This window comes from Catharus ustulatus, chromosome 3 (genome assembly GCF_009819885.2).
Source record: "Catharus ustulatus isolate bCatUst1 chromosome 3, bCatUst1.pri.v2, whole genome shotgun sequence".
Classification (NCBI taxonomy): Eukaryota; Metazoa; Chordata; class Aves; order Passeriformes; family Turdidae; genus Catharus; species Catharus ustulatus.
Window position 1 is genome coordinate 104,609,455 of NC_046223.1, and position 14,116 is coordinate 104,623,570.

At 38.0% G+C, this 14,116-nt stretch overlaps 1 protein-coding gene across 8 annotated transcripts in view; it reads left to right on the plus strand.

The window, feature by feature from the left end:
• The window catches only part of GREB1 (growth regulating estrogen receptor binding 1), an 89,576-nt gene that overhangs the window by 55,163 nt on the left and 20,297 nt on the right, over positions 1-14,116 (plus strand). For 7 of the 8 annotated variants that reach the window (XM_033055850.2, XM_033055851.2, XM_033055846.2 and 4 more), the window contains 11 exons: positions 63-191; positions 1,729-1,854; positions 2,304-2,501; positions 2,592-2,772; positions 4,281-4,473; positions 5,057-5,193; positions 6,254-6,593; positions 8,152-8,267; positions 8,964-9,163; positions 10,920-11,012; positions 12,385-12,965. In XM_033055850.2, coding sequence (XP_032911741.1) covers positions 63-191; positions 1,729-1,854; positions 2,304-2,501; positions 2,592-2,772; positions 4,281-4,473; positions 5,057-5,193; positions 6,254-6,593; positions 8,152-8,267; positions 8,964-9,163; positions 10,920-11,012; positions 12,385-12,965 — 2,294 coding nt within the window. Of the gene's footprint in view, positions 1-62; positions 192-1,728; positions 1,855-2,303; positions 2,502-2,591; positions 2,773-4,280; positions 4,474-5,056; positions 5,194-6,253; positions 6,594-8,151; positions 8,268-8,963; positions 9,164-10,919; positions 11,013-12,384; positions 12,966-14,116 lie in introns of those variants that run through there. The other variant, XM_033055853.2, reaches the window with a different exon arrangement.

The window sequence follows — 14,116 nt, forward strand, 5'->3', positions numbered from 1 at the left end:
AATGTTTTAAAAATTCCCTGTTTAAAAAATATAAATAGCTTTTTTTTTTTTTTGCCTTTTAGGAAAGTATCAGGCAAGAGTTCTGTCTGAGAGCATGCTCAGCCCTTCAGACTACCAAAAAGAAGTTAACTATCAGCTGGTCACAGGGAAGGTGGAAACTTTGGGGTCCTTCTTTAGCACACTCTGCCCAGGTACCTAACAAGTTGTAAAGAGGCATGTTTCCAAACCCCTGAAACTTTTTAGTCTGAGAAAATCCCTGTGCTCATTTGCTTACCAGAAGCAAGACACTATTAGAAATACATGAAAAATGCAGGACAAAGTTGTGAAAGTACAGTTGAATTGAAATTCCACCTAAAAGCATCAGTTTCTAAAATCCATTGGTTTCATAAAAATAAGCCAGCAAATAGCTGAGCATATTATTCTTAGCTATGCAAATCTATCCTTATATTATGTAAGTCCATATGCATATGAATGTATGATTTTTTTTCCTTTAAGCATTTAGACCAGAATAGATCAGAGCTATTTTATGAAAGGTAGGATTTGCCCCTTCAATTCACCATACTTTGAACTTTATTGTGATACCTGAGACAGAGAGGAAAATTGCAGAGAGACAAGGTTACTGGATCATTTTTTAAGTGAGTGTTCTGAGAATTAAGACAGGCAGGATTATCTTAGGATAGATCAAACCATATGGAAAGTTAAACCATATCTCATAACTAGGGCAAATGTGGCATATTTGTCAGCGTAAAGGGATGTTACATCTTCTTTGCCATTCACATCATGTTGGTAAATAGATCACAAGAACCCTTCTGAATGAGTCATGATATTTTGAGTGGTCGCTTAAGGGAATCTCGTTTTCCTTAAATCTTCTTGTAGTTATGTATTATTTATCTTTAAGTTCTTTAAAGTATGGTTCTCAAAATCAAAGGGAACCATAGAGAGTCACAGAAAATCATAGTTCTCTGCTGTTGCTACTGTTTGAGCAGAACAAGTAAAGGAGCATCCTAAAAATAGTTGCCATCTATATTCACCAGACTACTCTTCACAGGACCAGCCCTGCTTTTCTGAGCTCACTGCAGACATGTTCAGACATCTTTCCAACTGCTGACAAAATACTAATGCCTGGGTCAGGCATATTGTACATAGCTTTCACCTGTAAGTAGGGCCCCAGCTCTATAGAAATGGGTATGTTTGCAGATATGCAATACTTCAATAAAATATACCTTGCTTGCTTCAGCACTGTGTATAGCCACAAAACTTAAGTTTTTCTTTTGGCTGTATCAGAGATTATTTTTCTTTCTGTCTCTCAAAAATATTAGAGCTTTAAAAATGTTTATCAGATTTTTCTCAACTTTCATGTAATCCTTGCTGGTGAACAGTGTGGATCCATGGTCTGAACATAAACTAAGCCAGTTTCATGTCTTTGTTGTTGCTGGTTTGCATTAGGGCCTTGAGATTAGTTTTCTACCACATTCCATAAATGTCCTAGCTGGTCTGCAAGGATGGTTTGTCATTCTGTGGTCTGGTTTTCATTTTACTAGTGATACTCTGTAAAAATAGATGCAATAGAAAATAACAAGAGGGTTCCTGTATAAAACAACCAATAAGCCAAGGGCAGGATAGCTAGCAAATATATATAAAGTTTTTAAGATGTCCAAGACAAAATCAATATGAATTGCAGCTCTTATTAACATGGATGTTTATTCCACTATCTCTTCAATTTGACAGAGGGTGACATTGATCTTTTGCTGGAGAAATTTTATCAAGAAAACCAAGGACACATCTCTTCATCACTTTCTGCTTCAGTGAATAAACCAACAGCAGTGAATGGAGCTGGAACAGCTGTGTGTACAAGTAAGTAAGGAGGATGTTCTAAAGAGGTAACAGAGAGGGCACTGGACACCAAACTCTGGGTGCACAGTTAGATCCCTCTAGGCAGGGTCCAGAAGGCAAAGATCCTGGGCCAAACAGCAAGTCATGTCTTGGAATATTCAGATTTACACTGATGGATGTTCTGCTTCATTCCACTGGGTATTACAGTGTTTGAAGCTGTAAGTTGTTCTTCTGTGGTATGAGAATGCTGTTCTTCAAATTCACTTTCAGGTCTCAGATACTTACAGGACCAAAAAGTCCAAATATGGAAAGATTTATTTGCATATTCTATATGGATTTTCATAAATGAACTCTTGTAGATAAGCAAAATACCTTAAAGAGTAGATCAGTCATTCTTTGCCAGACTCTTAACATTTTGCATTAGATCAGACTTTGGGCATATATTTAAACAGAATTTTGCCTTTTTCCAGGTTATGAGATTGAACGACATCAAATTCGTCCATTCCAGCTAGCTGTGGCTCAGAAATTGCTGTCTCATATTTGCTCAATTGCTGACTCCAGCACCCAAAATCTTGATTTGGGTTCCTTCGAGAAAATTGATTTCTTGATTTGCGTTCCACCCTCCGAAGTGACTTATCAACAGACTTTGTTTCATCTCTGGCACTCAGGTGCTCATGAGTTAGCTTTATTTTAGATTTACACAACATTCTTAGACATATTCATCTCCAGAAATACTGACACTTGTTCCATTCTTTTAGGGATATTATTAGAACTTGGATTAGAAAAGGAACATCTTACAAAGCAGAGAGTGGAACAGTATGTTATGAAACTAGATGCAGAAGCCCAAATTAAATTCAAAGTTTTTTTACAAAACTCTATGCAGAATCCACACACACTGTTTGTCCTAATCCATGATCACGCACACTGGGATCTGATGAGGTAAGAAAACTGTAACTTGTTTTTAGAGAAATTATTATTATCTGCATTATCTCTCAAGATTAGTTTTCAGATTTATCCCTTCCTTCATCTTTGTTTGCGTATTTCTGCTAACTCTGCCTCCCCATGCATTGAATAAACATGTTTTAAGGTTCTTTTTGACTTATTCTTACCCTTAGTATTATATTGTGCCTCAGTGGAATATTTCAGCTATTTTGCTTCCCATTTTTATCTACTTTCAGCCACAGCTATTGGTTTTTTTTGGCTATTTGTCCTTTGTTCAGGGGAAAGCTTCTCATCCTCTGTTATTGTGCTCTGGGCTGTAAAATTTGCAAAACCCCAACACAGTGAGTAGACAACTAGTGAACCAACACTGCTGCCTATTCTTTTAACTGATCGAAAATTTTCCAGTTCTTTTCTATCAAAAATCACTGATTTGTAAGAATTGAAAGCTTCTGTGGATTCATAGTGATGCCAGGTAGAGTTCTGAGGGAAACAGAGGAGTTCCTGTCCAGTGTTTACCAAGTTCCCCATCAGCTCATTGATTGCTTCCCTCACAGAGCTCTGTTTCCATAGATTCTCAACAATCTGCCTGCTGAGAAGTGGGGCTGCTTCTGCTGTCTGCTTCTGAGGCTCTTGGGGAAGTTGGAAAACATTCTGAATTCCAGAAACACCTACATATTCCCACTTTGGGATCGTGGTAGTGTTTCTGAAACCACAAAATGTGGACTCTTGCTTGTGAATGAAGTGATATCTTGTCTTTCACTCTGGTTTACGATGGTGACTTACAATGAAACTGCGTCTGATGGTTGCTTGTTCAGCTCCCCTGTTTTAGAAACTTACATGGAATTTTACAGCTGTCCCAACCTTTGAGTTATTTATTAATATAACATCCCTGAGTGGTAGGGAAGTACCTATGTTGCTGTGTAACTGTTTTCTGCCTAATAAAGATGCAGAGACAGGTAAATGCCAAAAAGTAAATAGCATGAATTTGGACTGAAATTTTGCACAGGAGCAAGGAATTGACCTTCAGTATTCAGTGATACTATTAGTTTCTCTGAGAATAACTATTTTTTGCATTTTCTGTCTTTTTCTATCATACTGACTTACATCTGCACTTTTCTATCTTGATTTTTGTAGTTAGAATTACCTTTTGTTAAGGGCAGCCCTAACCATCTGACCAAAGTTACTACAGGACTGTTTCTGTTGGTAACTGCCACATCAGCTTCCTTGCCTACATTATCTCTCATATTCTGGTAGCTGCAAGGGATTGGTAATTCGCTAGCTAGAGAACTTATCAGACTCACATAAATTTTTACTTGCAGTGAAATAATTTCCATTTTCTTTTCCCATCCTTCTTCTGTGCAACAATTTCAGGGTAAAAGAAGAATCCTAAATTCCTTTAGATTCTAAATTCCTTAGATTTCACATCTAGGTTTAAGCTATTCCACTGACACAAATATTCCCTTTTGCTGATCACTTTGGAGAGTTTTGGGTTTCTTTTTTTGCAGTGCTATGCATAGTCTTTATCCTCAAACAGAGCTGTCGACCGGACTTGTTGATAGACTGTTGAACTGCAGGGAGGTGAAAGAGGCACCAAATATTGTGACCCTCCATGTGACTTCCTTCCCCTATGCGCTGCAGACACAGCATACTCATATCAGCCCTTACAATGAGATCCACTGGCCTTCTTCGTACAGCAATGTAAGATGGATGCTTTGAGGTGCTTTTCTGAGCTTTTCATAAGTTATTTTCCATTTACATACTTGATAAAATTGTGAAGCCCCTGTGATTTTTGTAAACAAGAATGGAGTTTGAATGACATCTTGCCCAGTCTGTGGCAAGTTCATTTTTCCTTTTCTTATCCTCTCTAGCTTTCTTTATATTTAATCCTTTTATCATTTCCTAAACCTTAGAAGCTCTGCTAAAAATTTTTGAGCTACATAAATGGTAATCATCTTCTGTTCTGTCTCTAGTGCATTACTGCATAAATATATGTACATACATGAATTTTCTTCATATGTATGCATATTTATTCCATATAGCTGTTCTGTCTGTGCATATGGATATGTGGGGAAAGAGAAAGAAATTAGGAAAATTAGGTCAAATTATCATTCTCTCAGAATAACTAATTCTATTTCTTTCTCTTCTTGTTTTAATATGTCTGAGTAGATGTATTTATTAGAGAATGTGATTGTAAGTATATCAAGTTACCAATGGTTAATCAGTTGTAAATTAATCATTGATAGACTTTATCCTTATATTTTTATTGCTTCATTTGCTTTAGGGTGTCAATTTATACCATGAGAATAAGAAGTACTTTGGACTGTCAGAATTCATTGAGTCCACCCTCTCTGGACATAGTATTCCACTGCTTCGGTATGACAGCTCCTTTGAAGCCATGGTCATGGCTTTGGGAAAGAGGTATGGGGCCCTCCTTTGTTTAATGGGGGAAACTTAGGAAGTCTTTTGCTTCTTACTGTCTTACACATCATTTACATATCAAAGACATTTCACCTGTTGTTATTTTCTCCTATCTGTTTGGTATATCCTGGGCCTGCAATGTCATCAGTTGAGGCTGTCTTACTAAGAGCATGCTCACTGCTTAGCCCAATTTACAGTGTGTTCTTGTTGTGACCTGTAACTACCTCTATATTATAATAATCTAACATTGTATCATCATGTAATTTTAAATGTGTTGTTACTTTTGTCTACTATTTTCACTTGCTGACCCTAGCTGATTTTGATTTTGTGTACACTGCACTTGGAACAAAAAAGGAAGTTACATATATCGCTGTGGTAGGTATGCATAAATCAGAAATAAAAACTTCTGAGCAAGCCATAGTCGCTTTTCTGAGCAAGCCATAGCAAGCACTCTTTTTACTGTGCACCTGGGTTTAATTTCTGTGAAAATCAGAACACAGGAAGCTATTGGATATCTATGGATTGCCTTTCCATAGATTGGAGACAGGGTGTAGCTGACCTTGGGAAGTTGGAGTGCTCATTGGTTACTGCCTACATATTCAGTCCTCTTGAACACAGGAGTGAGTTGGTTCAGGGCTTCAGTAAGGAAACAAGAGGAACACCCAATCCATCCCTGCCCCTTAAGAATGGCACACAACGAGGAATACTCTTCTTATTGATAAAGAATGTAATTTTGATAGATGATATTGCTGAGTGCCTCAGCTGATATTCTGTGATAAATTTTGTAACAGCAGTAAGGTGTGGATAAACTAAAGTGATGTAACCTTACTGGACTACTTGCTTAGTAAATCTTTATGAAGAGAAATGAAGAGACAACATCAGTTCTGATTGTGTTATGATGCCTTGCAAATACTGTACAACTGCAACTGATGAGATTCTGTTGTATAGTCAATGTGGAGGATTCTTTACAGGAGAAAATCCTGAGTTTACTATGTTTAAAAAACATAAATAACTTTTTCACTTCATCCTTTAATACTCTTTAATTCACCATTTATTTCAGGTTCCCCAGATTACACAGTGCAGTGATAAGGACTTTTGTCCTCATCCAACACTACTCTGCAGCTATGATGGCAGTGTGTGGTCTTTCTCAGATGAAGAACTACACCTCAGTTGAAACTCTGGAAATCACCCAAAATCTAATAAACTCTTCAAGACAATGTCCTAGTGGCCATGGCCTCATGGTAGTGTTGAGAATTCCATGTGTCCCACTGGCTGCAGTGGCATATGAACGTCTGTATAGTGTAAGGGAAAGACTAGCCCTTGAAGATAACTTTGAAATAATCTTGGGAAATCCTAATTCCGGAATCACAATCGGAAAGCACTTTGTGGAACAACTAAAGGTAAATTGCAGAATGGCATGTGCTATGATGCTCCATTAGCTGGGTAGGTGGGGAAACTTTACTGGTCACAGTTATAGTCATGAGCTGAAGTGTGGAGTCTTAAAGTAAAAAGAAAAATTGCCATGAGGAGCATGACTTTTACCTTTTACACAACCGTCTGTGACACCTTTCCTGTCGTGCCTGTGGTTAATGCTCAGTGAAGTATTAACTAATATGGTTAGCCCTTGACTTCCAGTAGCAACCTTCAGAAACAGTTGAAATGCTTTTATCTAAAGGGACTATATGAAATACATTAAAAAGCCAAATAAACGGTTCAATTTCAGCTGAATTTTCTCACCAAAACATCACAGTGCAAAAAGAAGATTTTAATCAGCAGCTAGTTGATAGTTAAATTATTCTTGTCAACAGCAGGGGGCAAAAAGACTGATTTGCCTGATCAGTGATGATAGTTATGGATCCTAGAGCACCCTGGTGCTCGCACTTCAGGATTTTATGCTTTCTGAATCATGTTTTGGTTTATGGATTAATTTATATCCTTTAAGTCAGAATTATGGCTCATCTGTTTAAAAAAAAACCTCCTTTGCTCTTCATAAAATTACCATCTTCTGATCGCCAAAGCAAAAATGTATTTCCATTCTAGAATGTTGTTTCATGTACATATGTATGTGTATATATATATATATGGTATACTGTTTACTCTGATCCAGAGCCTAATGCTGATCTCATTCTGCTATTAATTAGGCATGGCTTACTATGAAAAATCAGTATTAGTTCTGAATCACATCCTGATTGTGTTCTCTGACATGTATAGAGGGGAACATCACAGATGTTAGAGGCCAAGTTGTTGCACTGTTGATCATACCACAGATACTCCTTATCTGTAGATCAGTCTTACAGAAGAAAGGACTGACTGGTGAGTAAAGCAACATGGCCTGATGCTGAACAGTCAAACAATATATGGACTTGTCAGATTTCTCACAAAGTTACCAGGAAAACCAATAACTTTAGGGGAGAGTGGGAGACTCCAGAGGGTTGTAAACAGGGACAGTGGTGTGTGTTGAACACTTGCATCTTTCTCCTGTTCCTCTAAGGTGTAGAAGTCTCATTTCTAGCTTATTTTCTTCCTTGGACTCAGACACCCATACATTATCTGCCTCAAGAAGCCTTTATAGTCTCTCTCCCCCAAAATTCCTGCTCAGCTTTACTGTCCATTGTGCCATATTTGCCATATGCCCTGGTCTCAGTGCTGTCTATGAAGCTTGGAAGATGGGAGGCTTTTCAGGCTGGAACATACTGTCCCAATGTCCTCAGTCTAACAGCAGGCAGATTGCTGCCTGTAATGCTCTAGAAACTCTGAGATCTATTTGTGTTGAATTTGGCTCTGCTGTGTGGCTTCTCTTCCGCCATACAAGTGAATTATTATGATGGATGATAAAGTGTGTCTTTCTGTCTTTTTATTATAGATATATTTCAAATATACATACATACAAACTATTATATATTTACAGATAAGTCCAAAATATAGATATGTCCAACAGGGTTTCTCTACCTTGTACAGATCTGGCAGAAAATTGAGGATGTGGATTGGAGGCCACAGACCTATTTGGAATTGGAAGGTTTGCCTTGCATATTGATATTTAGTGGGATGGATCCACAAGGGGAGTCTTTGCCACGGTAAGAAGATCCACTGTTTTCTCAGTGGCAGTGTTTTATCCATTACTTATCAGATAGATAAAGATTAATTGTGTGATTACTTGTGTGAGAGGAAAACAGATTTCAGTGTTGAGGTATTTCTTTGCCATTTCTGGAGCAGTTTTTATATGATGAATACCAATTCCATTATTGATAATAAATTTCTGTTTATATCAAGATGTAAATAACTCCAAAAGTATTATGAGAGTTACCCCAGTTTAGAGGAGAGAATGGGTAGGTTAAAATAAAGAAGTATAGCTGCTTAGCTTTCTTAGGGTAACTGAGAAATCTGCATTTTGCTGGTATGTGTGCCCCAGGATGTGTGGAGAGATCAGTGCCTTCTGGAATGGTAGCTGGAAGCCAGACAGAATGCCCTGGGGCATGAAATGCTTTTGTATGTTCAACTGAATCCTGTTCTATGTGTATTAGGTTTAGAATCCAAATGACTATTCTTTTTCTTATGCTTATGCTAATGTTCAGTGCAGTAAATTAAGTTGTGTAACTGGGTTAAGAGAAAGAAAAGTGTATGCACCATAGTGGTAAACTTACTAAGCACAAAATACTGTGTTCAATCTCATCCCTTGTTGAAGCAAATGGTGAAAAAATTCCCCTTTCTCAAAGAGATAAGGCAGTAGATTACAGTGAGTTTTCATAGTAGCTCCTCTTGTGTCTCTCCAGATCACTGAGATACTGTGACCTACGTTTAATAAATTCATCTTCTTTGGTACGGACAACCCTGGAGCAAGAACTTGGTTTGGCAGCATACTTTGTGAGCTCAGAAATCCAAACAGAGAAAGCAGTTGTGAATGATGTGTTAGAAAGTGACCCAGAGAAACTAAGCAGTACTGACAATGAAGATGAAGAAATAGTGACAGAAGGTATTGTTTACTACCGGTAATAAAAGAAGCTGTAAAATGATTGAGAATGATTAGCAAAAGCAGAAATGTATGGGTGAGGGTTTCTCACTTTAGTCTTACTGAGTGAGCTCTCTCATTATTTGTTTCATCTCATTGAAAACCTCTGTTTTCTCACCCTCCCGCTGCTGATGCATTTTAACTTCTAGCAGTTCTGCTGCTGTATCTGTTATCTCTCTGTTTTCTGGCTCCCTCCTGGGTTCCTCCTTTGCCCTGTATGTTCTGACAGCTGCAAAGTGGAGCTCGAGTAGGAGCAGCAGGTGACACTCGCTGTTCAGAGGACTCTGCACTCTCCCTCCCCAGCAGGGAATGGTGGATTTGCTGTCTGAGAAGCAGCAGCAGTGACCCAATCCCTACTCTCAGAGCAGTGGCAGCTCCAACTAAACTGTTCCTGACTGGTGCTACCAAACCTGTGCTTACAATGATGTCAGTGATAAAGATTCCTTTCAAGGAAACAGCTGAGTAGTGCCTAGCTTGTAAGGTGTTAAATAGTATGGATAGAAAATATATCTCAACACACAAACTTCTGAGTTCTCCTTGAAAATGCCCATGATTTCAAATTGACAGCGTAGAACTCTACATAAATTCATCATTTCTCAAGAAAAAATTGATAACATACAAATATGTAAAAAACCAGCAACAATTTACCCAGGAACAATTACTTTTTGGGGTTTTTTTTGCGTTCTAATTAGCATAATGAGTTATTTATTAGTTCTTTGCACTTTACTGTCTGTTGTGCCTGTGGAAAACAAAGGGTTTTTATCCCTGTAAAGTATTTAAATCTCAAGCAACTTGCCTTCATTTCCTTTTCAATTCTGTGAGGAGGAAGAAAACCAATTAGTGTTCACATGGGAAGTTCTTACTCACTAAAAATGATAGCAGAACAAGCTGAACAAAAATACTTTTAAAATCCAATATGTACTCTTCACAGAGGCGTGAAATACCTGAGGTCATACTCAAACTGTGTTCAGTAGATGCCTGCTTCAGAGGTGATGAGTACTTCTTGTGATGAGTAGTTCTGTCCATTTAGTTGAAGTATGCTGAGATTGTATGTGATCTGAGTCAAATGGGCTCCTATGTTGTGTAGGGATGCTCTTCTAGTCCATGAAGTATGGTATGACCATCCAGACAATTCAGAACATGTGACATAGGCTTACAGTCTGTTTTCAGATGGCAGTGCTTATGTCTCAGTTTGTCACGTTAACACTGTACAGAAACAAGCATTTTAACTTAGAAACCTGAGCTAGGAATCTCAGTTGAATGGCCTTGATGGCCATCCAGCTGAGGATTTTCACCACCAAAAGCTGAGGTATAATCTGGCCATAAAGCTGTGGGGGGTAGGAGGTAATTTCATAACATACTGATCAAATAGAGGTTGTTTCCTGTTGTTTTCCCTGACACTGGATTAGTGGGGAATGTAAAACATGGGTTGGAAGATAAATCATGGTTGAGACAGGCCTAGATATTACCAGCTCCTGGTTGCAGCACTGATTTTCATGAACCTATTGCAGCTCAGCATAGGTAAATTAGACCATAGACTGATCCAATATTCTGTGGTGGAAACAGATACTCTCCATACTGGAAATGGTGTTCAGGATGAGGACAAGCCTCATACAAACCCATGTGTACTTTTCCTTATTTTGATGATATAGCTGTGACTTACAGGCTTACCTAAATTGTATTTTGATTTTGTTTTCCCTTACTATCATTCATGAAACAGGTTCTACTTCAGAAAAGAGAAGTCCTATGAAAAGAGAAAGATCGTGTTCCCATGACTCTGCATCTTCATCATCTCTCTCTTCAAAAGCTTCCAGTAAGACCATAAGATCATCTCTGTTAATTTAATTTTAGCACATAAAATAGACCTTATCATACTAGATAAATAATGAAAGGCATAAATCACTAAAGTTTTGATAAGACCTATTTTCATGAGATCAATTAAGATAACTAAAAAAAAGGGGGTTGACTTCTGAAATATAGGAAATTGGATCTTTTCTTGCTTAAAAAATATGTCATGGTGTGCCCAAACTTGGTGCTTCCATGGGGCCTGCCCATGGCTCTGTGCCCTCAGTTCTTTTGTGGTTAAAGAAATCTTCCTTTCTTCTTTTCCTGTGCCCCTGGATACTGGTATTTTGAGGGATGTCACCACAGTGTTACTTGCAACCATTCACAGTGCTGATGACACTTTTGTTTTTGTTGCTAATGGCTTTTACTGACTACTTTAGATTAATAGACAGAGGATTGCTTACTATTTCTTGAAATCAGGAGAAACTACTGACTTTAGTTTGTTCAAAATATGAGGGTTTTTTTTGAGAACCAGGATGGTTGTTTTCACCGTGAGAGGAAATCTGGTTTAATCTGTGTTCACCCTTAGGCAGATATTTGTAAGACCTTATATAGATTGATTCCACAAGCAGTTCTCTGTCTACTTTGAAGACACTGAAATATTTGCATGCCTTCTTTCACTAAGCATTAAAGATGCTCAGAATCATTTAACATGTTAAACTTTCAAGAAATCTTAATAGTTAAAATATATAGGGTAAAAATATACAGCTTTCAGAAAATCTGCAATTATCTGTTGGGTATATCTACATCACGTATTCCCAGCCAGCATTCATGAGTTCAATGTGTTCTCTGGGCTGACCCAAAGCTGTATGAATGCACTAATGCATTATGTAGCACCAGGGACTTGAGGGCTGCCAGGTTTTATTAGATCATCCTGAGTGCTGCAGTGACATAGATATATGGGTGTCAGAACAGAGCTGACTCAGAGAACTGTTTTTAGATGTCAGTCTGAGTAGACATTTCTGTAGTATGATGGGGTAATAGCCTGGAAATAATTATTTTCTTCAATTCATTTAATGATTTCAGTAATTTTGTATTTGTCTTGAGTGATTAAAGTATCCACTGAGTACCTTAGGCAAAGAATGTATGAGGGAAATAGACAGGACAATCACTGACATCTTTCCTACACACTTCAGGAATGTAAAAGCCACTTTCTGCTGAATACTCCAAACTAGTCCCATTATGGCTTCCTATAAGAGGAGGGTCAAAGAGGGAAGAGGAACAAGATTGCAATGTTTGCTGGACAATGTATCAAGAGGATTATTTGTTGTGCTTTGTTTAACTGTGGCATTGACAAGCAGAGATCGTTGCACTGTGTTGAAATAAAAATTTTCTTTTAGTTACAGCATTCTGCACAGAGTCATCTCCTCCCCAAGCCCAAGGTAGCAACACTGAAGAAACTACAAATAACTGTGAAAGGCAGAAGCAGAAAATAGACAAGGGGGCACAAACAACAATCAGCAAACACTTGCCACCTGTCACTGAACAGCTGGATATGAAACAAAATGTAAAAAGTGCCCAAGTCTCCATCACCTCGTCATCCTCCTCACCTTTCTCCTCCTCTTCTTCCTCCTCTGCACCTACTCATAACTCCTTCATCCTACAGACGTCTCAATGCTCCATGACCAAAGCATCAAAACAGCCTCCCATAGTTTTCCTGCCCAAACTGGTTTATGACATTATTACTTCTACAGACAGCAATGGACTTCCCAAATCCTCTTCCCTCTTGCCTTACCATTCTGTTATGTGGGCAAGTTCTTTTCGTCCTCTGATGAGTAAGATGATGACGTGCACGGAGCAGTCGCTGTACTACCGCCAATGGACGGTTCCCAAGCCAATCCATATGGACTACAACAACAGAAACGAGGGCAGAATGGACACCTTTCACCCAAGGAGACTGCTGCTGAGTGGGCCACCACAGGTGTGTAAAAAGTAGAAGGTATTATCGTTGATTTATTTTGTTGAATTTTATCATGATCTCAGAAAAACAATATTTAGTTGTTATTATTCATACTTGAAGGAGTGGGTTTTTTGTGGAGAGTAAATTACTTGTATTTTATTTCCTAATCCCTTCTAATAAAAAATATCTTCCTTTCTTTACTGTTAGTCTGAGTTCCAATACAGAGAAGCTGCAGCAATATTCACTTTTTCAGTCTCTCTCCATTAAAATTTTTTAAAGACACTTTGCTCAAGAGATAGATTTTGTGTGTCATTTCAGTTTGTTAAAGTTGGATATGCATCTACATTTTAAATAAAGATCAAAGATCTTAACAAAGCCACTTTCTTATGATCAATGTGAAAGCAGCTGGGAGTTTGTAATTAAATTATTTTGTTTCCTTTGCACAGCAGACAGAAATAGAAGCTGTTGTAAATAATACATGCAAGAAGGCCAGTTCAAAGTAGCAGAGCCATATTTAATAGATGAGTAGCTGACCCAGGAGGTTTTACATCACTTTGAAAATATATATGGAAACGGGTCTAGTTCTAAGAAGTTAATTCTCGTGTAAATTCTCTAGGAATGTTTAGCACTTGTCTCTGAGCAAGGTATCTCCTGGTTAAGTGCACATTACAGGCTAAAGGTAGTATGGCACCTCATGTTTTACTGAAGTATGAAGCAACGAGATAGAAGAGGCACTGTGCCTGCTGAGAGCAGATATATTTCCTGTGAACCTCAGAAGTCAAACAGGATAAATGCAAACCAAGACAAAGATGCTTCCATTTACTGTGACATCAACCCAAAGAATTACTCCAAAGATAGTTACTTCAATAACTGAATTAGCTTGCCACATGATCCACTCTTCAGTGCCCATCCATGGCATAAACAACTGCATGTTGCTATTTGTTAAATTGCTGTTTTCCATTGTATACCTAAATGTGCGGTGCAGAAGAGTAGAAAGAGAATAAATTAGCTTTTCCTGTTTGGAATTCCCACAGATGTTACTCTGATTTTTAAAGGATTCCAGAAAATATTCTGATGAACACTGTCCATTTCTTTGATCTAAATAGCTTGTGTTTGCCAAATACTGAGGTGGTATGTGATCAAGAAACTGAATTTCATACTCAGCTGCAGCA